The sequence below is a fragment of the Polistes fuscatus genome, unplaced genomic scaffold, assembly GCF_010416935.1.
Source record: "Polistes fuscatus isolate 324 unplaced genomic scaffold, CU_Pfus_HIC Scaffold2, whole genome shotgun sequence".
NCBI lineage: Eukaryota > Metazoa > Arthropoda > Insecta > Hymenoptera > Vespidae > Polistes > Polistes fuscatus.
Genome location: NW_025113096.1, coordinates 8,895,970 through 8,918,859, shown reverse-complemented (window position 1 = coordinate 8,918,859; position 22,890 = coordinate 8,895,970). Strand labels below are relative to the sequence as shown.

Genomic DNA, 22,890 nt, shown 5'->3' with positions numbered 1-22,890 from the left:
TATTATCCAAAAGTCTAGGAATAATATCAACATAAAGCTTCGAAAAAGGGTTGGCACGGAAAATAACTATCGGACAAAATTGGCTCTGGTTACTCGGCGAACATTGAACTGTTTGATATAAAATTCTGGCTCTGCTACGCAATTTTCAAAGAGTGCTGGAAACACTGGACTTCCCATTTGCATTTCTACACCCTTTCTCTTCTTCCTTCCCTCCCTTTTTATCTCTCTTTCTTTTTCTTTCCTTTTACTTCTTTTTCTTCTTCTACTCCATCCTCCAATCCTACTTTTTCCGTCCACCCGACACCAACACACTATATCTTCCAATTTCCGTTGAGATATCTTCACATCGCCGAGTTTACTTGATCCACATCCTCATAGAAACCCTTCCTCGTACCACCAAAATGTTTTCTTGCGGTTGAGTCCATCCAATTGAAAAGCTTCTTGGCCGAATCGTTTGCTAACGGAAGGATGAAAGTTTTGCATACTACTATATTTTCAATCATAGCTATACTTCAAACGTTTCATAAAATGAAACACATATGTTATATTTCGTTACTAGTAATTTTAGTATTTTATCAATTGTGTCATTTTATATTATTTACTTCTTACCGAATTCTAATCATTTCGCGATCTATCTCTATATATTAAAGCTACATAATTATATTTATAGTAGAGGAAGAGATTCACGATATGGGTTTAATAGAAAAACGTGGAAATAATCGAAAAATTAAATTAATTTTATTAACATCGTAAATTACTTCCTTAAGGCCTGAATACCTGTGTTAAAACACCTAAACCTGTGCTGCTTGACGATAAATTAACTTAAAATTAGCAATAGTTCAATTCAGCTTGCAAACAAGGACGTTTTGTACGAAATGTTAATTGTCTAATAACTATGATTTACTTATAAAACCTAAATCTCGCGGTTTCATAAATTCCTTTAAGATATCATCCGTTATTTTACTTCTGGCTTCTTGATGTTTAGCAACGAGAGGTTGTAAGACTTCGATTAACTCTTTCTTGATTTCTCCTGATAGAATTTGTCCACTGGTATAACCCTACAAATATTTAATTTTCTTATTATTTGTAAATCGTAAAATAAAATGATTTAATGAAATTATTTATGATTGCAAATTTACTTCTCTGATCTTCTTTAATTTTTCATCGTCTTCTAAGAAAAATCGTAACCATTGATAGGAGACATCTACTTCACAGTTTCCACCTAATCGTCTATGTTCTTCTACAGTGGCTTGTCCACCAGAAAATGCATACTTATTAATTTTATTCTTAATTTGCTTAGGTGTATCCGTTAAAAATATTGCTGTTTGATTATCGCTTGCAGACATTTTTGTTTTAGAGCCTTGCAATGCTGGAAAGAAAGTGGAGTGTAACAGAGCGGGTTTTGGATATCCAATTTTAGGCGTTACATCTCTTGTCATCCGAAAATATGGATCTTGATCTATAGCGCATGGTATTAAACAAGGAACCTTTTTATTTTGAAAAATAAAAGGAAATGTTCCAGAAATTGCCGGCGCAGCTTGCGTTGGTGGGAATGCGATCTTTCCAATAGGATCACTGTCACCGAAACCAAAAATACCCTTCACTTGATTATATGTAACACATCGTTGTACCCTTATCATATTTTGATAAAATGCTGGGTTATTTCCAATGTGTTCTAAATTAGAAAAGATAAATGTTTTAGCTAAATTAAAGCCGCAAGCAATAATATCTTTTGCGTTGTTATGTGCTAACTTAATAGCGCTTTCTATATCAATGTTTTTCCATATAGCTTTTTCATCGTCCGTCAATTGAATCACCAAAGGAACATCAAAGACATCTTGTAACCACTTACAAAACATAAACGGTATCAAATGTCCTATATGCATAGAATCTGAACTAGGACCTCTACCCGTATAAAGATAAAATGGTTTTCCTTGTTCGTATAGGTTTAATATAGTATGCATGTCACGATGCGAGAAAAATATTCCTCTCCTTAGAAAATGATGAGGCCTTTTTTGCGTAATCTTTTCAAATCTATTTATTAGTTCATCGTCTATCTTGGAACTTCCAAATTTTCCTGGAATAATAGAAATATTTGTAAATAAAATTGACAAAACTTGAAAATTGTACAAAAAGATGATTGTAAAATTTAGTAACGTCGAACAACTAAGACAAAAATTTTAATTAAAAATATGCAAAATATCTTGTCATATTAAATGAACAATTTACTACCTACTTATTAATTTATCATAATCAATTCCGGTGTCATTTTTGCTCGTAACATTCCACGGTGTTACAACATCTTCTTCGTCGCCAGTTCCGTTTATGGACAGTGCTTCGATTTCTACAATTTCTGTAGCCATTGTCAATTAAAATTAATTAATACTTTACACGGTAAATGTATTTGAAATGCGGCATATGCACAGATAACACGTTATTAAAAAAGTACACTCAGCACAGCTGTCACACCAACTAGTAACTTCTTTTTAGGTTATAGTTTTCATATAAAAAAAAGAAAAATTCACAAACATAGACATTATTTTTAATGAAATAATCTATTATAATAAGTGCAATATATTTACCTTTCAAAAAGAAAAATCCGTAACAATAACCATTATAATATAAAAATCAGAAAATTTAACCATCAATTGACTTCAGTAGTAAGTTTCACTACCGACTCAAGATGGCACTAGAAACTTGAATTTCACATTTTATCGAAATATTATAAGAGTAAAAAAATAGTGATCTATTATAGAATTAATTTTTACAAATTACGTGTAATAATATATACCAATAAAATAATTCAACTATATAATAATAATAATTAATAATTATAATTAAATTATTTTTGAATTATTAAAGAATGAAGAAGAAGAAGAAGAATTATAATTATAAATAACAAAATAAATATTATTATTCTCATATATTATATTACCCTTATAAATATTTGAATCAATAATTAAAATTGTAATTTAACTATTTAATTGATTACTTTTGTTGTTGTAATTCGCAAATATTTTTAAATTATGCAATATGCATTTATTTTTCTTATTTTACACGCAATATTCTTAGACCTCACGATAGTGTCCTTCCGGTAAAATAAGTAATAGACCGCCGGTATATCTTTCAGTTATCTCATTCTACGTGAGATACATTTAAGATGTAATTTTCTATCACTTATATCTGACCTAAATTTAAATATCCTTTTTGAGGAGTTGATATTCAATGCATATAACACTAAAAACCTGTCTCTTATATGTATGTATATATATAAATTGCAAGAATTTCTGAGCTATAGTAGGAAAAAACAGCTTACAGTTAATAGGTGTATCTTTACTAGATAGTATTCAAAATGTTGATATTTCTTTATATTTGTAGTATAATCACTATATACGATGCAATAGGTAAGCAACATTATATTTTATAATATACGAAAAAAAAAATTTTTTTTATTCTTATTTCTTTAAAAAACAGCCGATTCGACAGTTCCTAAAATTGTCGGAGGTTTACCCGCAGAAGAAGGACAATATCCACATCAAGCTTCTCTTCGTTATAAAGAAAAACACTTCTGTGGAGGTTCCGTTTTAAATAAACGATGGATCCTTACTGCAGCTCATTGTCTTGCTGGGTAAGTTTACGTGTTAAATATTCGTAACATTCATAATAAAAAAATATTAGAATGAAAAATTCTTAGAGTGAACGAAGCGACGTATTCTAATGATTAAACGTAGAAAAATATTTGCGTATTATAGACATTATCCAATTTATAATTATGTCGTTAATTGAATGAAAACAGATTAGAAGCTAGCAATATAGCCGTTGTACTAGGAACTAATACCTTAGACAAAGGTGGTGACATGTACCAAGCAAATGTAACAATAGCACACGAGGAATATGATCCACGAAAAGTGAAAAATGATATTGGATTAATTAAACTCGATAAGGATATTGAATTTACTGAAAAAGTTAAACCAATTAATTTACCGATAGAAAATTATCAAAAAACTGACAATTATGTTACATTGTCAGGTTGGGGTAGAACGAGTGTAAGTATATTTTATATTATAATAATTTTATATTATATTAACTTTATGTTAAAAAAAAGAAATAACTTAAAAAAAATATATATATTTTTAAAAAATCATTTGTATGTACTGTATTACCGACACATTTCAGTATCCTGGATATTCACCAAACGAGCTTCAGCATATTAAATTAAAAGTAATCGATCAAAAAAAGTGTGCCTCAATGGTAATGATTACTAGAATTCCCGTTACAGACTCTAACATTTGTACTTTAAATCAATTTGGACAAGGTGCTTGTCATGTACGTATATTTTATTTATTTTTTATTTTGCTATTGAAAAAATTATTATAAGTTATTTGAAATAATGCTCGATCGGTAATATATAGGGTGACTCTGGTGGACCTCTTATCGACGGAGACGAACAGATCGGAATTGTTTCTTGGGGTATTCCATGTGCAAGAAATCTACCTGACGTTTTTACTCGTGTATTTAATTACCTGGATTGGATAAAAAATCATATTAAAGAAGAGGAAAATCAAATATCTGAATAATATAACTATATACAACTTAAATAATAAATATGAATAAAATAAATGAACAAAAATTGTTAAGTGAAGGAAAATAAAAACGAAAATAAAAATCTGTTCAATGTGTTTAAATATGTTCATCACCCTTATAGTTTTATAATACTTTATATCAACAATGAATCCAAACGTAATTCTTGACCGATTTAAGATGGAAATGATCTCATTTTAATAATTAAAGTGGAAACGATTAGATGACTTCTTCGAATATTTGAAAAATATATATCTTCTTTAAAAAGATCGAAACAAGAAAAACAATACAATAATTTCTGAAATAATTTAATTAACAGCCCTACCATTTAAAGCCACGAGCCGCTACTGGTAATAAGAGAGAGAGAGAGAGAGAGAGAGAAAGAGAAAATAACAAGTTTTGAAATTGACTACTAGGTAGTGCTTCAATCAGCAGAGATTTTTACTCCAGATTTTGTTTCCCTTTAAAACTTTAACAAAATTCCCTACACACGTTTACACGACAGCACTGGTTGTGTCTCGTGGCAGAATCGTAACTGTTAACCAAAATGAACTTAACATTTAAATATTTATGTTTTCTCTGTATTTTCGCTTTTGCGAATGCCGGTGGACCAACTCTAGTATTGCTTGATAACCTTGCAATCAAAGAAACACATTCCATATTTTTCAGAACGTTACAAGGTATACAAACACTCATATTTTCTGTCACTGACAGTTATGACTAGTCTCTCAATTACTTTATATCAGAAAGAAATTGAAGTAGTATTTATAAAAAGAATCTTTATATTTACAATGAAATACACTTCTTCAATATTTTTATCTATGCATTTGTTATTGCAGATGGTGGATATAGTTTAACATTTAAATTAGCTGATGATGCTAGTTTACAACTTTCAAAGTATGGAGAATATTTGTATCAGCACTTAATTATTTTCGCACCATCCATAGAAGAATTCGGTGGTGCCTTAAGCGTAGATGTTATTACAGATTTTATCGATGGGGGCGGAAATGTATTGGTTGCAGGATCCTCTCAGTCAGGAGATGCGTTACGTGAACTGGCATCAGAATGTGGTTTTGAAATTGATGAAGAAGGAGCTTCTGTTATTGATCATATGAATTATGATGTTTCAGACAATGGCTATCATACCATGATAGTGGCAAATCCGACCAACTTAATTGATGCTTCTGTTATCGTAGGAAGCAAAAATATTCCTCCATTATTATATGAAGGAACTGGATTAATAGCAGATGCTAACAATCCTTTACTATTACGTTTATTAACTGCAGCTAATTCTGCTTATTCTTATAATCCATACAATCCAATCAAAGAATATCCTCATGCTGTTGGTAAAAATACTTTATTAATTGGAGCTCTGCAAGCTAGAAATAATGCTAGAGTATTATTTTCTGGTTCGCTCTTCTTCTTTAGTGATGAAGCATTTACCAAATCAGTTCAAAAAGTACAAGGTAAAATGTCAACTTATATCAATATACACGCTAAAATATTTGTTCTAATGTAAAATAAAATTTTGTATATTTAGGTGATAAGAAATATGAAAAATCAGGAAATGAAGCAGTAGCTAAAGCTATAACTAAATGGGTCTTTAAAGAAAATGGAGTAATACGAGTTTCTGCTGTTCACCATCATAGAGTTGGAGAAACGCAACCACCTCCAGCCTATACAGTAAAAGATGATGTTGTGTATTCCATCGATGTAGAAAAACTGTCTGGTGATAAATGGGTTCCTTATGAAACTAACGACCTACAACTAGAATTTGTGCGAATTGATCCATTTGTTCGCATGACCATGAAGCCAACTGGCAAAGGGCACTATGAAGCAAGATTTAAGATTCCTGATGTATATGGAGTATATCAATTCAAAGTTGATTATACTCGCATGGGTTTGACACATTTATACAGTACGACTCAAGTGTCTGTTCGTCCTCTACAGCACACGCAATATGAACGTTTTATTCCAAGTGCATTCCCATACTATGTCAGTGCTTTTTCAATGATGGGAGGTGTATTTCTATTTTCTTTAGTATTTTTGCATTATCGAGAAGATACAAAAACTAAGTCTGAGTAACTTAATTAATGAATAAATCGAAATCACAATGAGATACTTTATAATATTACAACATAAAGTCAAATAAATTGTTATAGATATTTTTTACTGTATACAATTGTATTGTAAAAGAACTACCTTTTTTTACACGTACTATGTAAATTATAAAATTTAATGTTATAAATATTGGAAAATTTTGTGAGTTAAACTTGTAATGTTGTAAAATAGATCGTATGTATTAATGAAGTGAACAAAGTTATTAAAGTAACATAAATTTTAATATATGGGCACTAATATGGTAAACCTCTTCTTTTTATGCAATGTAAAATAATTAAATTCATTACACTTGTATCATTGATATTGCGAATAAAAAAAATGGCACTGAACTAATGCTTTTAAAATTACTGTTTTAAACAAATATATATATTATTAAATATATATATTTTACATATATATTATAAAACTTAAAATTATAAATAATTTAAACATTATTATAAAAAAGTTAATAATAAGAAACACGTATATTATTCTTACCAATCAGAATAAAGTTTAAAAAATAACAATTACTTTTATAAAAACAATCATTAAAAATTAAGTTTTTTAAAAATAATGGTATGCATGTGTGTGTTTAAAATATAAACATTTAGCGATGAATATTGAATATTCGTTTAATTGATATCAACAAAATGTTCATTAACTTCAGTAGTACATTTGGAATTTTAACAAATCTAAAGAGTGTGATTGGTCAAATTAACTGTAAAAAAAAAGAAGACAAAGAATCTTCGACAGAGTGTCGCGTGTACAATACTAGTACGTATTTAATAATATATTAATAAAATTATGCACATCTAAAAATTTTGATCATCAAAATCTTTTTCTATAAATATTCAATAAATATTATTGTGTGATTTTTTACAATATCGTGAATACTATATCAAATTATTATATACATAGGAAGTGCAACAGTATTATAAATTAGGAAAAAACAAAAATTTATTTTTTCTTTATGAATTACGTTATATACAAAGTATAGTAGTTTATTCTTCCATAATCTCTTTATTAATAATTTTTAATAACAAATAATTTCTTTCTACGATTATCTTAAAACTTTATAATGCAACCAGAAGAAAATAAACGTAAAGGAAATTTCTTAGAACATACAGATAGTCCTGAAAAATTAAGAAAAGTTAGCCAGACTAACAATAGATTTGTTGATAGTTTAATAGGACAATGGACAAAACATACCGGAATGCAAATTTCTTCGAAACAAGTACGTTTCATTCTAATAATTAAAGTTATTTTTATTATTATTATTATTAACAATTACAATTTTCAGGTTGAAGAGTACAGATCAAATGTAGATACCGAACAAGTGAATAATCAAAATCTTAAAATACAAATTTTAGAAAAGAAGTTACAAGAGGCAGAAGATAATGTAATTACACTTTCTACCAATCTGGAGAATGAACTCAATGTTAAAGATGAAATATCAGAAAAGTTAGATATTAATATTTATTTCATTGTTATACGAAGCCACTCATTTTTCAAATTGATTAACTCCAAAAAAACAAAGAGTGTAAAAAAATGATAAAGTTACATAAGTTATCATATCACTTATTGTTTAGCATGTTCACTATTGTGCTACGAAGAATAGATTCCAGCTACAGTTCAAAACTTATTTTTCACGCTGATTTCATGCAGTCACAAATGTGTGATGCAAGGATCTTAATAAAAATCGGTATATTAAGATATGTGACATTGATAGCGAACATGCTAAAAGTGTTAAACTCATTATTAAGGAAATTAATTTTAGACATAAATATTTAAGCATCGATTAGATACTCTAGCACTAAGATTTTACAAAATTCTACAAGTGATGTTAATCAATCTTGACCTGTGAACAGCTAATATCACTGTTTCTCAATTTCAATGTATTTCTTTTCATAGATTAACTTCTACATGGGAATCTATAGATACAATAACAAACTATTGTAATTATATGTCTGAGACTATGAAAGCATTTCAAGAACATATAAATCATTTAACTACTTTATATAATACTATAACAGATATGCAAAAAAAAACAGTAGAACGACAAGAACAACAAATATGTGATATGAAAACGAAAGGTATGTAATTTTATCAGAGCAACGTATTTTACAATATTTATGCTCTTAATTAAATTATTAATTTTTCTTTACAAACGTAGATGCTGAACATCAGAAGTATATTACTCAAGTAGAAGAAAACTTTATGAAACAAGAAAAAAAGTAAATAATGTTTTTTAAGCATTATAGATATGTGTTTAGTTAACATGAAAATTATTGCATACAATAGTCTTATATTTTCAAATATCTTACAGAATACAAGAATTGATCTCGGTAAAACAAATACTGGAAGAACAAGCGAAAAATTTCGAAGAAAAATTAACTTTTGAAAAAAACTATTTAATAAGTCTTCATGCAGAAGAGAAACTAAAATTAATTAATGTATATTTTCTTATATGTCGCATACTAATACAATTAATAGTATTTCGAATGGTTTAATAATCTTCATAATGTTTTTTTCAGGAACATGAAATTATTATAAATGAAAAGAATCAATTACAATTATCGATCAAACAAATGGAAGAGAAAACAAAAAATACAATAGATTTAATAGCCGAAAAAGAAACGGCCATTACTAAATTACAAAACAAAGTGAATTCTTATATGTAAGTAATAATAAATATATGAAAATATTGCATTAATATTGAATATAATTTTTTTCTATAATCTATTGTTTATTCAGAAATCAGATAACATCACTCTCATCTGAAAATACAGAATTAATTAAAAAACTCGAAAATGTAGAAAAAGAAAAAGAAAAAGAAGTACAAGAAAAAGCAAACGAGGTATGTAATAAGAAATATGATATGCAAATTTACACTATCGTCCATGATTGACTGCTTTTTGTTTTTTTTAATATAGATAAAACAACTTTTAGAAGTGATAAGTAAAAACAAAGAAAAAGAGAATGAATTATCTCAAAATATTGAACAAAAAGTAGAGCAATGTAGATATCTTGAGAATAATTTATTAGATACTAAAAATAAATTAGAACAAGCAGGAAATACTATACAACATTTGAAAAATAATGAAAATGCAACTATTACAAAACTTCAGAAAACAATAGATACATTGCAAAAAGAAAAGGCAGAAATGTATTCACAATATCAAATACAAATTCAGGTATTTCATTTGTATTGTCTAACATTATAAAGATTCGCAGTCTACTTTTATACTTATTTTCTTTATCTAGCATATAAAACAATCTGAAAAAAAAATTCAAGAGAAGCAGGAAACTATTTTGAAAGAGGAATTTAAAACCAACACTATAGAAATGGAGAAAACTATAGAAAATTTAAAACAAGATATTTTAAAACTTAATGAAGCACTCGAAGAAACTAAAGTTGAAAATAATAATAATAAGTTAAAAAAAAATACCAGTAATATTTCCAAAAATAAAGAAAAAAGTCAAACCGAATCTGAATTAAAAAATAAGTACGCAAAGTATCAAAAGGAGTTAAACTTAGCTGAGCAAAAATATAGAAGTATGCAAGCTAAATTTGATAAACACATAGAAATGCAAGTAGATTTGTTGGAAACTCCGCTAACTTTAAATTCTCAATCTCTAAAGAAAACAAAATTACAGAATGTAAGTACTTTTTAAATAGATAAAACCAATTATATATTAATAATGTAACATTATATCAAACCAAAGACAGATGAATAATTCTAATAAATATTTTTTTAAATAAAGAATAAAGAGGACCTTTTTAATGAATTGCAAAAATCATCTTCGCAACATACACCAACAAAAATGTCTAATGTTATAGCAACTCAAGACACTATTGCGGTATATTAAATACATTTTTATTTGTAGGAACATGATAACTTTTACTATAATATATATTTTTTATCATTTAGGAAACAGAGAATTCACTTGGTGAGAACAAGTTCTTCAAGCTAAGAAATACACAAGTTCGACGTTACGGAAATCAAAAGAACAAATTTATTAGAACATAATATACATATTAACGTACATTATCATATGCACAATCAAAGAGTAATATATGTTCTTTATATTTTTGTTATAATGATAGTATTGCACAAATTGCTTTGAAATAATGATAAAAAATATTGATAATTTTTATTTACTAATTTTACTCCAGTTGTCGTAATTGATATTGTTTAGGATCGAAACAGTGATTAGGAGTAAAAATAAAATCACATCATATTTGTAAATTTTTTGAATTAAATGCTAACCTTTATTAAAATACGTTTGAACATTTGTAGAATTTTTTATATAATACATATACAGTAAAAAATACGAGAAGTATTGTTTAATATATAAAATTTCGTTTTATGTGCAATAACAAATTATAATAGATAATATATTTTTTACAAGCAAGAGAAGAAAATATTTATAGATGTATTTAGAATATCTTTTATAAAAATGATTCTTTCTTTTGTGCACATATCAATTATTCGCTAGCATTTGTAAACTTCTATAATTAATACTTACAATCTTTATACAAATAATTAATCGTTCATCAAAGTTGAAGAATTATCCCATTTCATGGACCTTTCTATAGCCATTTTCCATTTGGAATATCTGAGATCCCGTTCTAAACAAAATATAAAAAGATAACATATCTTCGTTATAAAAATATCTAAATGCTTATAAATAATAATAATAATAATAATAATAATAATAATAATAATAAAATATGTAATTCTTTACCGTCTTCTCCTATCACAGGTGTAAATTTCGTAACTTGCGAAGCATCTATATCATTAATATCAATTAAGCCAGTTCCAACACCTGCCAACATGGCTGCACCTAATGCCGTTGTTTCTACCATATTAGGTCTTACTGTAACATAGTTATATAAACGTGATATTTATTGAGCAAATTTTAATCAAAACTTTATTTACAATTAAATAAAATAAATTCGTATATACCAACGGTTATTCCAGTTAAATCTGCTTGAAGTTGCATCAATAAATTATTTACGGTCATTCCACCATCGACTTGAAGTGTTGTTAATTTCGTACCAGAATCTTTTGCCATAACTTCTAAAATATCTCTTGTTTGGAAACATACCGCTTCAAGAGCAGCTCTGACAATATGATATTGCTGTGTATCTTCAGTAATACCACAGATAACTCTACAAATAATAGTACAGTTATTGTTATATAATTTATCAAATATTATTTAATTCAATTTATAAAAAATATACCCGCGTGCATCCTGTTGCCAATAAGGTGCATATAACCCAGAAAACGCAGGAACGAAATATACATCTCCGGAACATCTTACACTTTCTGCCATATCTTGTGACTGGGAAAAATTACTAAAGAGTTCTAAATTGTCTCTCAGCCAAGATAAAGCAGCTCCTGCCACTGCTACCGATCCTTCTAACGCATAAATTGCTGGCGATTTTCCTATTTTATAAGCAATTGTTGTTATCAGACCATGAGTTGAATCAACTTTCTAAAAACAATGAAAAATAGATAGATAAATAAATAAAGTGTAAACAATAGTATTCATTACTATATAATTAATTTAAATAATATGTATACTTACTACATTTCCAGTATTATAAAGTAAAAAACAGCCAGTGCCATATGTAGCTTTTGCCTCTCCTGGTTTTAAACACAACTGACCTAACAAAGCTCCTTGCTGATCACCTACACACTATAAAATAAATAATATACTGCATTTATAAATAATTTTAAACAGGAATGTTTATCTTATATACTACTCACAAGAGAAGAGCCAAGTAGACAGGACATCGTTTTTTAACGATATATAAGAATGTATATAAAACTTTTCCCTTTATTTTCTTGAAAATGATTGAATATTAAGTCTTACTGCCTTTACAGTGAATGATCCTCATAAACCCTTACAACTGTGTAGAATTTAAAAAACATTTGTGTCCTCTGTATACTTGGCTGGCGTTCTTGTCAGTATTAAAGATCATATAGAACTTACACCTGCAATAGGTATACCAGCCAAAACTTCAGGATTTGAAATAATACCATATACTTCAGCGCTTGACTTTATTTGTGGAAGGATATGTTGAGGTATTCCAAAGAAACGACATAATAAAGGATCCCATTTTAAAGTTTCTATATTCATTAACATTGTACGTGATGCATTAGATACATCTGTCATATGTAGATGTCCCTTGGTAAAATTCTAAGAAATAGAAAATATATCAATCCAAGAACAGGACACTTAATAAGTAAACATTATTTTATAAAATAATTAACTTACCCATATCAACCAAGTATCAATTGTTCCAAAAGCACATGTTTGTGCTTCAATAGCCTGCTTTACACGTGGTACATTATCGATTAACCATCGTATTTTTAATGCACTAAAGTAAGGAGACATTGGAAGACCGCAAAGAGGTTTTAAATAATTTTTATTCCTAGTTTTATTTGGAATACTATCAAGTACATCTTCCATCGTTGTTGTCGTTCTCATATCTAACCATACTGAAGAAAATAAAAAACAATATTAATTCAGTTCTACCCCTTAAACTAGGTAATTGTATCAATTAATTATATTTAATACCAATTGCATTATGCAAAGGTTCTCCTGTTTCCTTATCCCAGAGTAAAGTAGTTTCTCTTTGATTTGTAATACCAACTGCTTTGATATCTGATGGACTTATGCCGAGATCTTTTAATTTCTCGACTGTTTTTTTTATACATTGTATTACAGCTTGAAGAATCTCCTTTGGATCCTGTTCTACCCATCCTTCTTGAGGATACTTTTGTTTGATCTCGATTTGATGAGATGCTATTACTTTTTTAAGTAAAATATCAAACACCTAACAAAAAAAAACAAAATATTTACATATTTTCTTTAAGATTGTTTTAATAAAATAAGAACTTAATAAAAATCATTTCCAAAATATACATTTGAAAATAATAGTAAACAAAATTATTTGCAAGTATTTGTGTTGTCACTAATAAGTCTTATAACTAAACTACATATACATTATTATCTGTATTATAAATTTTAAAATAATTTACTAATAAAATAAAAGTACATATATACACGCGCGCGCGCGCACACACAACACATACATAGAAATTCGTTTTTAACAAAGAATAATATGCAGGATATTCGAAAAGTAAATATTTCCTTCTAACTCTATTATTAATAATGTATACACAAACTTTGCTACTTATTTCTCGACAACATAATGTTCTATTGTACACATCACTTAATAATTATCGTTCACATAAATAAATGATAAATATATATAAATACAAATGTAATTTTGATAAATGTTTCGAAAATATTAGAAAGTAACGACTTACCAAAAATCTAGCGCTACTCGTACCTTCATCAATCGCACCTATGAGAGTTGCAGAACGATTAATATTTTCAGGCATTATTCTTAATCGTCGTTCAACTTCCTTTTTCGACATAAAACTATTTTATTTTGACCTATATATAACCTTAACCTATTTAATTACATAATAACAACATGTGATTCAAGGAAAAATAAAATTCGTTGGGCACTAATAATAATTTATAATTTAAAGAACGCTAAATTCTAAATAATGAAATATAATTTATTATCTAAATTTGTCGAACATATACATTTATATACATATATATGTCTTACAAATGCGTCGAGTTATTACACTATCATATGCACATGTAATCATTTGCATTAAAAACATATGTGAATAAAATGATTAAAAAATTTATCGACACGTTGTATATTGAACGGGTAAAATTATAAGGACATAATTTAGCCATAAAATAACAGACATGGGAATAATATTTAACTATTTTTTTTATTTCTTTTATTTCTATATCTTTTTTTCTGTTTTTTTGTCAATGTGTGAGATGTTAAATCCTAATCCTACAGATGGCATTAAAAAAAACTATCTGTAGCGGCCTGCTGTCGATAAGCAGATTTCTACTTTATCCTATGCGACGACTGGCGCTGCCATCCTCACCGCTCATTCTTTGGCCAAGCTACTTTAGGGCTGGCACTCTATCACAGCTAACAATGTTTCTATGGGAACGTTAATGTTTCCATAGTTACAAAGACTTTCTTCCGTTATTATAAATAAAGAAATCAGTTAAGAAGTTACACGCGCCCGATCAACAATACATTTCTTTATCCGTTCTTTAGTTCTGTAATAGTTTATAAATAAATAAATGTTACATAAAAATAGTAGTGACGATCAGTGTTGAACCAATAGAATTCAAGTTCCTGGTTCCTTCCGCTACATATCCCATTAACTACGTCAATAAGATATCGACGACCTACTTATTATTTTTTCCTCCAGAGGTCGCTAAGTAACATTTTTAATGATCCTTTAACTACGTTATTATGAAATATATATATTTATTCCGTTTTATTAATAACTATCAACAAAAAAAATAACTAGAAAAAAGAAATTAATTTAAAAGTTGATAAAGCATATATATATAATTATCACTCGTAGAAGATTATTAATTTATAATAGAACAGAATTACTTATTTGACTTATGGATGATTTTTGTTTTCGAATAACGTAGTTTCAAAGAAGCTATTAAATATGAATTAAAATAATTTCATCTTTACGGCGAGAATGAACTGTAAGATAAATATGAAGATAAAATGACAATTATTTTTCTTCTGTTTTTCATTATTTCTCGCGATAACGAAGTATTTCGTGTAATAGCATTTAAAAAAAAAAAATTGTCCTTTTTTTTTTATTTGATGAGTGAAGTATCATACACAGTCAATCTTAATTGTTGTATTTTTATTTCGAACAAGATCTTCGATTTCCCCACTTCTCTTTCTGTTTCTTTCTCTTTCCCATTGAGATATTGAAAACTAACGACTCGAAGAAGCTATCCAAACATGTTCCTATATAAGAAGACGTTTATTCGCTTGGAGAGTGGATTCCACGTCTGAATTGTAAAGAGTAGAGATATTCCTAAGAGAAGAGAACGAATTATAATTGTGTATAAAATCGAGATTGAATTATCCTATTTAATAATTCACATATCATCATTTATATAAATAACAATATGTCTAAACAATTTTATCAAGTCGTTGGGATTTTTGTGTGTTTCCTAACATTTGCCGGCATTTATGGTAAGTCTTCCTTTAATTTGATATACTATAATAATTTAGAAAAATAAGAAGAGTTCATGTTAATTACATTTTATACAAATTTAAATACTCAAATTGTTTATTCAAAACTAATTTTGAATAATTAGTTAAATATTTTTTTAACATTCAAGACTTTTATTAGACTTCGATGTTCTACTTCCGGTTCGATTTATAAATAACTGTATCATTTTGAAATCTGCGTAAGATCAATATGTTCTTATAATAATTTTTTAATATCTTAATTTTTTATAATTTTGTTCGTAAAAATATTGATATTCTTATTTAAAGATATTAATTTATTTTAAGATAAACTTAACCATTTTATATAATTGTCTTATCAATTATGGGAAAATCCAATGTGACGTTAGGTAGATATGCGAATCATGTCACGTTTTAAAAGGAATCGCTCGATGTTAACGTCAGTTTTAAAACATGCGGTTTTGCATTAACCTTGAGTGTTTAATACTAACATGTAACACATATTATATCTGCTTAACCGGATATTAAATGACACAGTTTTAATATCCCTTTAAAAATAAATTTATGTATCCTTTTTTTTAATCGTATTTTATTAATTTTTTTGGAAATATTTGAAAATTGAACATGATAATATAGATCGATGATCACCGATATATTTCCGATCACCATAATATTTCAATAAATTTATATGTATTATATTTATATCTGTATTTTCAACATTTTAATAATAATTTACTTCTTTTTAATATGAAATAAATTAAATTCGATAATGCAGGTTTAGGAGGACCTTCAAACTAGGCTAGTGGTCTTCTTTGTAATATAAAAATATAAATAAGAACAATTGAAATTAAAAATTAAAAAAAAATGAATTATACAAAATTTTGTCGTACCGAAATAAAGTTTAAATCGTTGGTTTACAACACTATTGGATTTTAATAAAATATCAAATATCAGTATAACCAAGCGCACCAAATCGAATAAAGAAGTTCTTCAATGTCTCTTGCTTATAATTTTTTTTATTTAAAAAAGGGTAAAAGAATAGCTTTTTAATCAAATGACGAATGAGTCGTTACAACTAATCCAAATTTGAATTATTTGGATAAGCCCGCAAAGTTAACGGTCCGCCTCTATGTCAGTTAATGATAATTAATTATTTTTGTTATAAATTTATAGATGTATTTTCAGTAATTAATAAATGTATAACATACTAAGAAATAATGTTCGAGAATATAATAAAACAAAATTTTTCTAACATGAAAAATCAAATAAAAATATTCATAACAAAAATCTCCGTAGTTATAATGACGTAATCATATTTTACAACATATTTGTATCTCGTCCTTTTCTTTACCTTGCCGATACCCGTCGTCATCCACGAAATTGGCCATAGTGAACAAATAAAAATAATGGTGAATCGTGAACAAAAACCAAGGATGAAAAAAGCACTTCGTGTAAATGATTTAACACTCTACATATATAGATATACGTATGTAAATATGTATAGCGATGATTCGTCACATGTTTTTTCTTTATCATATACATACACCCACGCGTAGCTTATCGGTGCGACTTTACATTAGCATAATTCATAAGGTTTTTTTATAATCAGGACATGTCAGAATAACATTGAGTGTCCATATACGTATTCCTTATTTTTTTATTTCTTTCTCTGCGATACCACGATCGGAGATGTTTTTACCATAATTTCTACAAATCTGAATGATCAACAAGTTGCATTAATTCGAAAGAAAAAGGTTGAAAACGTTAATAACATAATGATAATTAAAATCATGATAAATCATTAATGATATCATTATAATTAAGAATGCTACGATAAATCATGTGATTATAAGTAAAAATATATTAAAAAATAAATCTGATAGAAATCTCTTAGAAGTTCGATGAACTATGATCGATCCTATTTTTATCATACGTATAATCCTTCAAATGATTTATTTTCAAGGATACGATACGATCTTCACCTTGTCGTAACTACCAAGAGTCTCGTCTTACCAGGTCCCCTTTCTTTTTTTATAGCCTTGTGCACTTATCTATATATAATGATTCGTTCTCGGGAATTCTTAATGGAATTCGAATGTTTTAGAAAAAGACCAAAAAATATCAGTACTTCTACCGGTTCGGAGATTAGAAAAAAAGAATATACCAGACGTAGATTTTTCAGAAATGTTATGAGGTGGTTATTTTGGAAAAGTACAAACCAGTTTAACCAGATTCGGTCTTCGGATTTTATTGAACCACTTTTTCATTGTATTTTTTTGATACTTGGAATCAATGCTATTTTCATAAGTAGTATACACACGATTAATTTGATATCCTTTTCAAAGTTCAAGGCTATTGTTGCAATGCATTTAAACAAAATATTATTTGGATAACTTTATATTTTGGAGTCACCTTATATAGTAAAGAATAAAAAAAGAAACTAAGAAAAAAAAGATTTATGCATGATTTTTTTTCAGCACAAAATGCAACAGGGGTTACGAAGGTATGTTTAGGATGCATTTGTGAAGCTGTATCAGGATGCAAGACGACACTTGGTTGTAACGGCGACGTATGCGGCCCTTTCGGCATAACTTGGGCTTATTGGGCTGACGCTGGTAAACCAACTCTAAACAACGAAGCGAATACCAATGAAGGTGGTCAGTAAATATTTTATAATACATGTTTTATATATGTATATATATACATATATTTCAATACATATTATTGTGGATTCTTTTTGTACATAACTTCTTTTTTATATGCAGCATATCCAAATTGCGTTAACAATGCATTCTGTGCTGGAACCACAGTGGAAAATTACATGAACAAGTTTGGTCGAGTAAGTTATACGAATAATTTTTTATATTTATTTTATTTTATATCAAAAATTGATATATATTACAAATTAAAATTTTATTTTACTAATTTTATAGGATTGCAATGGAGATGGCATTGTTAATTGCGACGATTTTATTCGTATACATCGTTATGGTAAAAACGGTTGCACGAATCCATTGGATAGTAAATTCGAAAATATTTACAAAATTTGCATGCAAACGTTCGGTTAATATTTTATGCCAATCAATTAGAAAAATCTTTTACTGATATTATCTTACATTTGATTCGTCGTAAGAACTATTTCATAATGTAAAAGTTTTGACTTCATTATTTCTATGACAATTTTAATTATTTACACTTATGCTAATTATTATGATTATTTATAAATATCCTTAAAATAATATTTTACAATCGCGATTAAGCAGTGCTTTGTCAACTTGTTGGGCTCGTTGTTTTATAAGTGCACCCTCTGCTTCCATTAATTTACACGATTCAATATTACGAATAAGAAAATGATTTATAAAGAGTCTAAGACTTTCTCTAAAAGTTTGTAATAAAGGAGATGAAGATATCCTTTCAAATACTTGTAGACAGTCTTCTTCATTCTTGCTAAGGAGAATACCAATCATAATCTGCCTCACAAGTTTCATCGTTTGTTTATCCAATTCAGCAAAATTTAAAACCTATAATAATGTTTTTTTTTTATTATTTTATTATAAGTATGTTCTAAATACATCTCTCTCTCTCTCTCAAAACTAATACAAGTAATCAACATTACCTTTAAAATAGAAATAGATAGAGATTTTTGAATAAATAAGTGAATTAAGAACTTGGCCAAGCTCGTTAATTGTTTTGCATTGTAATTATCTAGTATTTTAAATTTGTCCCACATCATATACTGTATTGTCAACTAAAATATAATATTAACAATAAAAAAAAATATATATATATATACATTTTTTAACTTGTATAAATTAAACTTTGAATGCTTATTTTTATATATACCTGGTATTTCCTGTCATAAACGCAGAATCTTTCTGCTAATATAGCATAATAAGGATTAAATTTCTTTTCTTGTAAACAACAGTCCATTAAAACATATATTATTTCTCTTTCCTGTTGATTTTTTAAATCAAGGCGAGACAGTTTTTCGTAAGCATCTAAGTAATCCTCTGCTGTCATTAATATACAGAAAATATTTCTTCTAATATCCGTATTCATTCTTTGTTTTCGCGCTAATTCAAGAATATTTTTATTGAACATTTCTTTATTCCCTTCTGAAATCTTTTTTCCTTCCTCTAAATTTGTATTACCAGACCATGCACATCCTACTATCCACCATTTTCCTTTTTCGTCAGCTACATAAGTAAAAATTTTGATACAGTAGATCACGGACTTGAGATAGTGCAATATTAAATATAAATATAAATATTAAATATAAATATAAAAAATATAATACCCTTTAATAAATCTTCTAAAGAAATATTTAACTTCACTACACTTTTACTTTTGTGTATGAAACTCTTCATAAGCTTTTTCAAATGCTCTGTATGAGATGGATCGTATTGGGGTATTTTGCTTACATTATTATTTTTTATCGCCATTAAGACGTCTAACATAAATTTCACTCGTGTACTATAAGAATAATATTTAAATACAATTCTTATAAATACAAATTAAAAAAGCATATAAAATAATACTAACTTGTCAGATTTAATATTACTTGCTATTTTTTGCAAATTTAATATAAGTTCCTTTAATGCAAGTGGATCGTCCTTCCGTAATGGAAAACCTGCCGTTTTCAAAATGAGTAATATTAACTCAATTTCTTTTTCCTCAAATTTAGAGGAAAGTTTGTTTAATATTTGATAAAGAAGTTGATGGCTATAAACCTGCATTGGATATATTATAATAAAATATCTCATTAAGAATCAGTAAAAAACACGGAATAAAATATGCTTGTAATTTATCTTGCCTTAAAATTATATAAATGCGATAATAACAAGATTAAGTTATCTAATCGTTTATCTTCTACAGTATGCGGTGCATTTAACATTTCATCAAACTTTTTAACAAATGTTAATAAAAAATGAGCACCGACTTCAGTCCCAACATTTGCATGTAGAATTGTAATTAACATCATATGCTCACAAATCAAACGATCTGGAGTTAATATTGGTGAAATCAATGCTTGCATTATTAATTCGGATAAAATAGTATTCATATCATTACGACTATTACACATATACAATTCATCCACCTGAAATATTTAATATTAATGTTAATGACATACGAAATAACACAACAGCCAGTAAAGATTATTATTAAAAAATCATTATCTTCTTCTTCTTCTACTTTTTATTAGGACTTTGTCCTGTTATAATAGCTTTTTTTATTGCTATTTCTAGGAGCGATTTATTGTTTTTACCGAGGGTAAGTTGCTAGTCTCACCCCGAACCCTCTCTTTTTATCTGGGCTTGGGACCAGCTATAGATGTTAACTAGGCGGAGAGTCTTGGTGTCAACGGCACATCAATTTTCTCAAGCGGTTTACCCATCCAAGTACTAATCGTACTCAGCGCTGCTTGACTTAATGATCGAACAGGAACTAGTACTGTCACCGCGCCATGGCCGTTGACAATCATTATAAATCAAATCATTATAAAATTAATTATTCATTTACCTGATTGGCAATAATATGCATATTGCTTTCTGCTAATCTATTTAAAAGACCTTTCAGTTGTTTTTTCAGTCTAGATCGTTTTTCATCGTCATCCTGTTTAACTTCCAATGGTTTCCTTTGTACAGCAGATGATACATTGTTCACAATATTACCTTTTTTATCTCTCGTGCGGCCATAAATATCTTCCCATAAATTATCATTGCCAGCAGACTCTTCAGAAATATCTGTTTCAATATCATCTGTACCTCCATCTGACAATAAGTTTGCTTCATCCTCTTCGTTACTTTCCTCTGATGAATCTAACATTTCATCCTGCTTTCTTTTCTTCGATTTTTCTTTTTTTTCCTTTGCTTGAGCTCCTATAGAAAATAATGTAATATATATACTTTTGTGTCTAATTATAAGTACAAACAGACTGATTAATAAAGTTCCATAATTTTTAAGGAAATTTATAATAAATATAAAAATTTAGGTAGCAATCAAGCGCATTGTTATTAACATTTCAAAATATTTTCAAAGTAGTCAATCGTTTCGACCTGTGAATGGCTCAATTAATGATCAAAAATTTTGATTTATACCATGCTGTTTATTATCAGAACCATCCTTCGTATTATGGTTTGTAATATTTTCTGTATTATCTTTCTCTCTCTCTTCATTATTAATAAACATTGCAATATCTTCTTCAAGATCTTTATCTCCTTCGTCTTTCAATAACTGTTCCTCCATATCGACTATCTGTTTCCTATTATCATTATTACAGAAATCCAAAACATCTATCAAAATATGTTAAGAAATGTTAGATACAAAAATGAAATATCTTATAAAAAAATGATTCATACCAAAAAACAACAATTTTAACAAAGGATACAATCTAAACCATCATTAACAAAAGACTTAGGTAATGTATTGTTATTTTTTCGCTTATTTAATTTTAATCGTTTTTCTAATTGTTTAATCATTTTATCTTCGATCTCATTTGCAATCCTCAATTTGGATTTTATTTCCTTTTCCTTTTTTTTCTTCTTCTTCTTTTGCTTCTTTAATTTCTCACTAATATTGTGATTATTATTATGTTGTGCTAATTTATCATCAATTTCTTGAGACTTTGATACATTTTCTTTAATCCTATCAGGATCCGTGACAAGTTTATTAGGAATTTGCCTTTTATTTTGATAATATATTGCCATTTTTGCTTTTTTTTCATGTCTTTTTTCTTTGCGTATCTGTTTACGTGTTTTTTCAATAGGTTTCTTCTTTTTCATATTTGTGTTTCCAAATATTGAGTTTTTTCGTTTTACAGAAACCATCTTTCTAAACTAATATACTTGTTATCAAATTTTTTCAAGTAATTGATATAACACTTTTATTCTTAATTATAATTAATTTTTCAGTATACCGATTGTGAAATTACGCGCACAAACTACACGTGTAGTTGATGAAATCACATACCAAGTAAGCTATTTTAGCAAGTTTCAAATAATCGACGTAGTTACTATTGTGAAATCTCACGTAACTATTTTCTTTCATTCTTAGTTATAATTGGTGGACATTTTTACGTATAG

The 22,890-nt window shown here is 27.8% G+C and overlaps 8 protein-coding genes across 8 annotated transcripts; 5 read left to right on the top strand and 3 right to left on the bottom strand.

Annotated features, from left to right (window-relative positions):
- Positions 1-251: 251 nt before the first annotated feature.
- Positions 252-2,510, bottom strand: LOC122516525 (tryptophan--tRNA ligase, cytoplasmic). Its single transcript, XM_043634393.1, has 3 exons — positions 2,237-2,510; positions 1,140-2,077; positions 252-1,058 (listed from the first exon to the last, which is right to left on the bottom strand). Exons 1-3 carry the CDS (start codon positions 2,361-2,363, stop codon positions 894-896), a joined length of 1,230 nt encoding a protein of 409 aa, XP_043490328.1. The 5' UTR covers positions 2,364-2,510; the 3' UTR covers positions 252-893.
- A 693-nt stretch (positions 2,511-3,203) lies between these two features.
- LOC122516526 (chymotrypsin-2-like) lies at positions 3,204-4,577 on the top strand. The gene is made up of 5 exons (XM_043634394.1): positions 3,204-3,404; positions 3,475-3,628; positions 3,797-4,046; positions 4,177-4,326; positions 4,413-4,577. The coding sequence occupies exons 1-5, from the start codon at positions 3,353-3,355 to the stop codon at positions 4,575-4,577; spliced, it is 771 nt and encodes a 256-aa protein (XP_043490329.1). The 5' UTR covers positions 3,204-3,352.
- Positions 4,578-5,002: 425 nt separating this feature from the next.
- On the top strand, positions 5,003-6,925 carry LOC122516208 (dolichyl-diphosphooligosaccharide--protein glycosyltransferase 48 kDa subunit). Its single transcript, XM_043633839.1, has 3 exons — positions 5,003-5,261; positions 5,421-6,047; positions 6,122-6,925. The coding sequence occupies exons 1-3, from the start codon at positions 5,129-5,131 to the stop codon at positions 6,664-6,666; spliced, it is 1,305 nt and encodes a 434-aa protein (XP_043489774.1). The 5' UTR covers positions 5,003-5,128; the 3' UTR covers positions 6,667-6,925.
- An 815-nt stretch (positions 6,926-7,740) lies between these two features.
- Positions 7,741-9,875, top strand: LOC122516950 (golgin subfamily A member 6-like protein 6). The gene is made up of 7 exons (XM_043635194.1): positions 7,741-7,915; positions 7,982-8,142; positions 8,593-8,774; positions 8,855-8,915; positions 9,008-9,134; positions 9,216-9,358; positions 9,436-9,875. The coding sequence occupies exons 1-7, from the start codon at positions 7,760-7,762 to the stop codon at positions 9,587-9,589; spliced, it is 984 nt and encodes a 327-aa protein (XP_043491129.1). The 5' UTR covers positions 7,741-7,759; the 3' UTR covers positions 9,590-9,875.
- Positions 9,619-10,963, top strand: LOC122516951. The gene is made up of 4 exons (XM_043635195.1): positions 9,619-9,875; positions 9,946-10,341; positions 10,447-10,542; positions 10,614-10,963. The coding sequence occupies exons 1-4, from the start codon at positions 9,846-9,848 to the stop codon at positions 10,710-10,712; spliced, it is 621 nt and encodes a 206-aa protein (XP_043491130.1). The 5' UTR covers positions 9,619-9,845; the 3' UTR covers positions 10,713-10,963.
- A 125-nt stretch (positions 10,964-11,088) lies between these two features.
- Positions 11,089-14,253, bottom strand: LOC122516946 (glycerol kinase-like). The gene is made up of 9 exons (XM_043635189.1): positions 14,028-14,253; positions 13,273-13,531; positions 12,970-13,193; positions 12,685-12,891; positions 12,277-12,387; positions 11,930-12,183; positions 11,652-11,857; positions 11,431-11,562; positions 11,089-11,314 (listed from the first exon to the last, which is right to left on the bottom strand). Exons 1-9 carry the CDS (start codon positions 14,136-14,138, stop codon positions 11,229-11,231), a joined length of 1,590 nt encoding a protein of 529 aa, XP_043491124.1. The 5' UTR covers positions 14,139-14,253; the 3' UTR covers positions 11,089-11,228.
- A 1,298-nt stretch (positions 14,254-15,551) lies between these two features.
- Positions 15,552-19,111, top strand: LOC122516949 (invertebrate-type lysozyme 3-like). The gene is made up of 4 exons (XM_043635193.1): positions 15,552-15,811; positions 18,286-18,465; positions 18,574-18,647; positions 18,742-19,111. Exons 1-4 carry the CDS (start codon positions 15,745-15,747, stop codon positions 18,874-18,876), a joined length of 456 nt encoding a protein of 151 aa, XP_043491128.1. The 5' UTR covers positions 15,552-15,744; the 3' UTR covers positions 18,877-19,111.
- LOC122516942 (nucleolar MIF4G domain-containing protein 1 homolog) lies at positions 18,890-22,803 on the bottom strand. The gene is made up of 9 exons (XM_043635185.1): positions 22,197-22,803; positions 21,907-22,101; positions 21,329-21,687; positions 20,622-20,906; positions 20,351-20,538; positions 20,106-20,281; positions 19,652-20,004; positions 19,425-19,556; positions 18,890-19,329 (listed from the first exon to the last, which is right to left on the bottom strand). Exons 1-9 carry the CDS (start codon positions 22,633-22,635, stop codon positions 19,039-19,041), a joined length of 2,418 nt encoding a protein of 805 aa, XP_043491120.1. The 5' UTR covers positions 22,636-22,803; the 3' UTR covers positions 18,890-19,038.
- Positions 22,804-22,890: the final 87 nt, after the last annotated feature.

Coding starts and splice junctions, on each gene's coding strand:
- LOC122516525 (XM_043634393.1), bottom strand. CDS start 2,363: ATGGCTACAGAAATTGTAGAAATCGAAGCACTGTCCATAAACGGAACT. Junction 2,078..2,236: donor TGATTATGATAAATTAATAA/GTAGGTAGTAAA, acceptor CTATTATTCCAG/GAAAATTTGGAAGTTCCAAG. Junction 1,059..1,139: donor AATTAAAGAAGATCAGAGAA/GTAAATTTGCAA, acceptor AAATATTTGTAG/GGTTATACCAGTGGACAAAT.
- LOC122516526 (XM_043634394.1), top strand. CDS start 3,353: ATGTTGATATTTCTTTATATTTGTAGTATAATCACTATATACGATGCA. Junction 3,629..3,796: donor GCAGCTCATTGTCTTGCTGG/GTAAGTTTACGT, acceptor GAATGAAAACAG/ATTAGAAGCTAGCAATATAG. Junction 4,047..4,176: donor CAGGTTGGGGTAGAACGAGT/GTAAGTATATTT, acceptor GACACATTTCAG/TATCCTGGATATTCACCAAA.
- LOC122516208 (XM_043633839.1), top strand. CDS start 5,129: ATGAACTTAACATTTAAATATTTATGTTTTCTCTGTATTTTCGCTTTT. Junction 5,262..5,420: donor ATTTTTCAGAACGTTACAAG/GTATACAAACAC, acceptor TTGTTATTGCAG/ATGGTGGATATAGTTTAACA. Junction 6,048..6,121: donor ATCAGTTCAAAAAGTACAAG/GTAAAATGTCAA, acceptor TTGTATATTTAG/GTGATAAGAAATATGAAAAA.
- LOC122516950 (XM_043635194.1), top strand. CDS start 7,760: ATGCAACCAGAAGAAAATAAACGTAAAGGAAATTTCTTAGAACATACA. Junction 8,143..8,592: donor AAAGATGAAATATCAGAAAA/GTTAGATATTAA, acceptor TTCTTTTCATAG/ATTAACTTCTACATGGGAAT. Junction 9,359..9,435: donor AACAAAGTGAATTCTTATAT/GTAAGTAATAAT, acceptor TTGTTTATTCAG/AAATCAGATAACATCACTCT.
- LOC122516951 (XM_043635195.1), top strand. CDS start 9,846: ATGTATTCACAATATCAAATACAAATTCAG. Junction 9,876..9,945: donor AATATCAAATACAAATTCAG/GTATTTCATTTG, acceptor TTCTTTATCTAG/CATATAAAACAATCTGAAAA. Junction 10,342..10,446: donor AGAAAACAAAATTACAGAAT/GTAAGTACTTTT, acceptor TTTTAAATAAAG/AATAAAGAGGACCTTTTTAA.
- LOC122516946 (XM_043635189.1), bottom strand. CDS start 14,138: ATGTCGAAAAAGGAAGTTGAACGACGATTAAGAATAATGCCTGAAAAT. Junction 12,892..12,969: donor TTGATACTTGGTTGATATGG/GTAAGTTAATTA, acceptor TCTATTTCTTAG/AATTTTACCAAGGGACATCT. Junction 12,184..12,276: donor TTTATAATACTGGAAATGTA/GTAAGTATACAT, acceptor CATTGTTTTTAG/AAAGTTGATTCAACTCATGG.
- LOC122516949 (XM_043635193.1), top strand. CDS start 15,745: ATGTCTAAACAATTTTATCAAGTCGTTGGGATTTTTGTGTGTTTCCTA. Junction 18,466..18,573: donor AGCGAATACCAATGAAGGTG/GTCAGTAAATAT, acceptor TTTTATATGCAG/CATATCCAAATTGCGTTAAC. Junction 18,648..18,741: donor ACATGAACAAGTTTGGTCGA/GTAAGTTATACG, acceptor CTAATTTTATAG/GATTGCAATGGAGATGGCAT.
- LOC122516942 (XM_043635185.1), bottom strand. CDS start 22,635: ATGGTTTCTGTAAAACGAAAAAACTCAATATTTGGAAACACAAATATG. Junction 21,688..21,906: donor TTCTGATAATAAACAGCATG/GTATAAATCAAA, acceptor TATTTTCTATAG/GAGCTCAAGCAAAGGAAAAA. Junction 20,005..20,105: donor TTTAGAAGATTTATTAAAGG/GTATTATATTTT, acceptor TTACTTATGTAG/CTGACGAAAAAGGAAAATGG.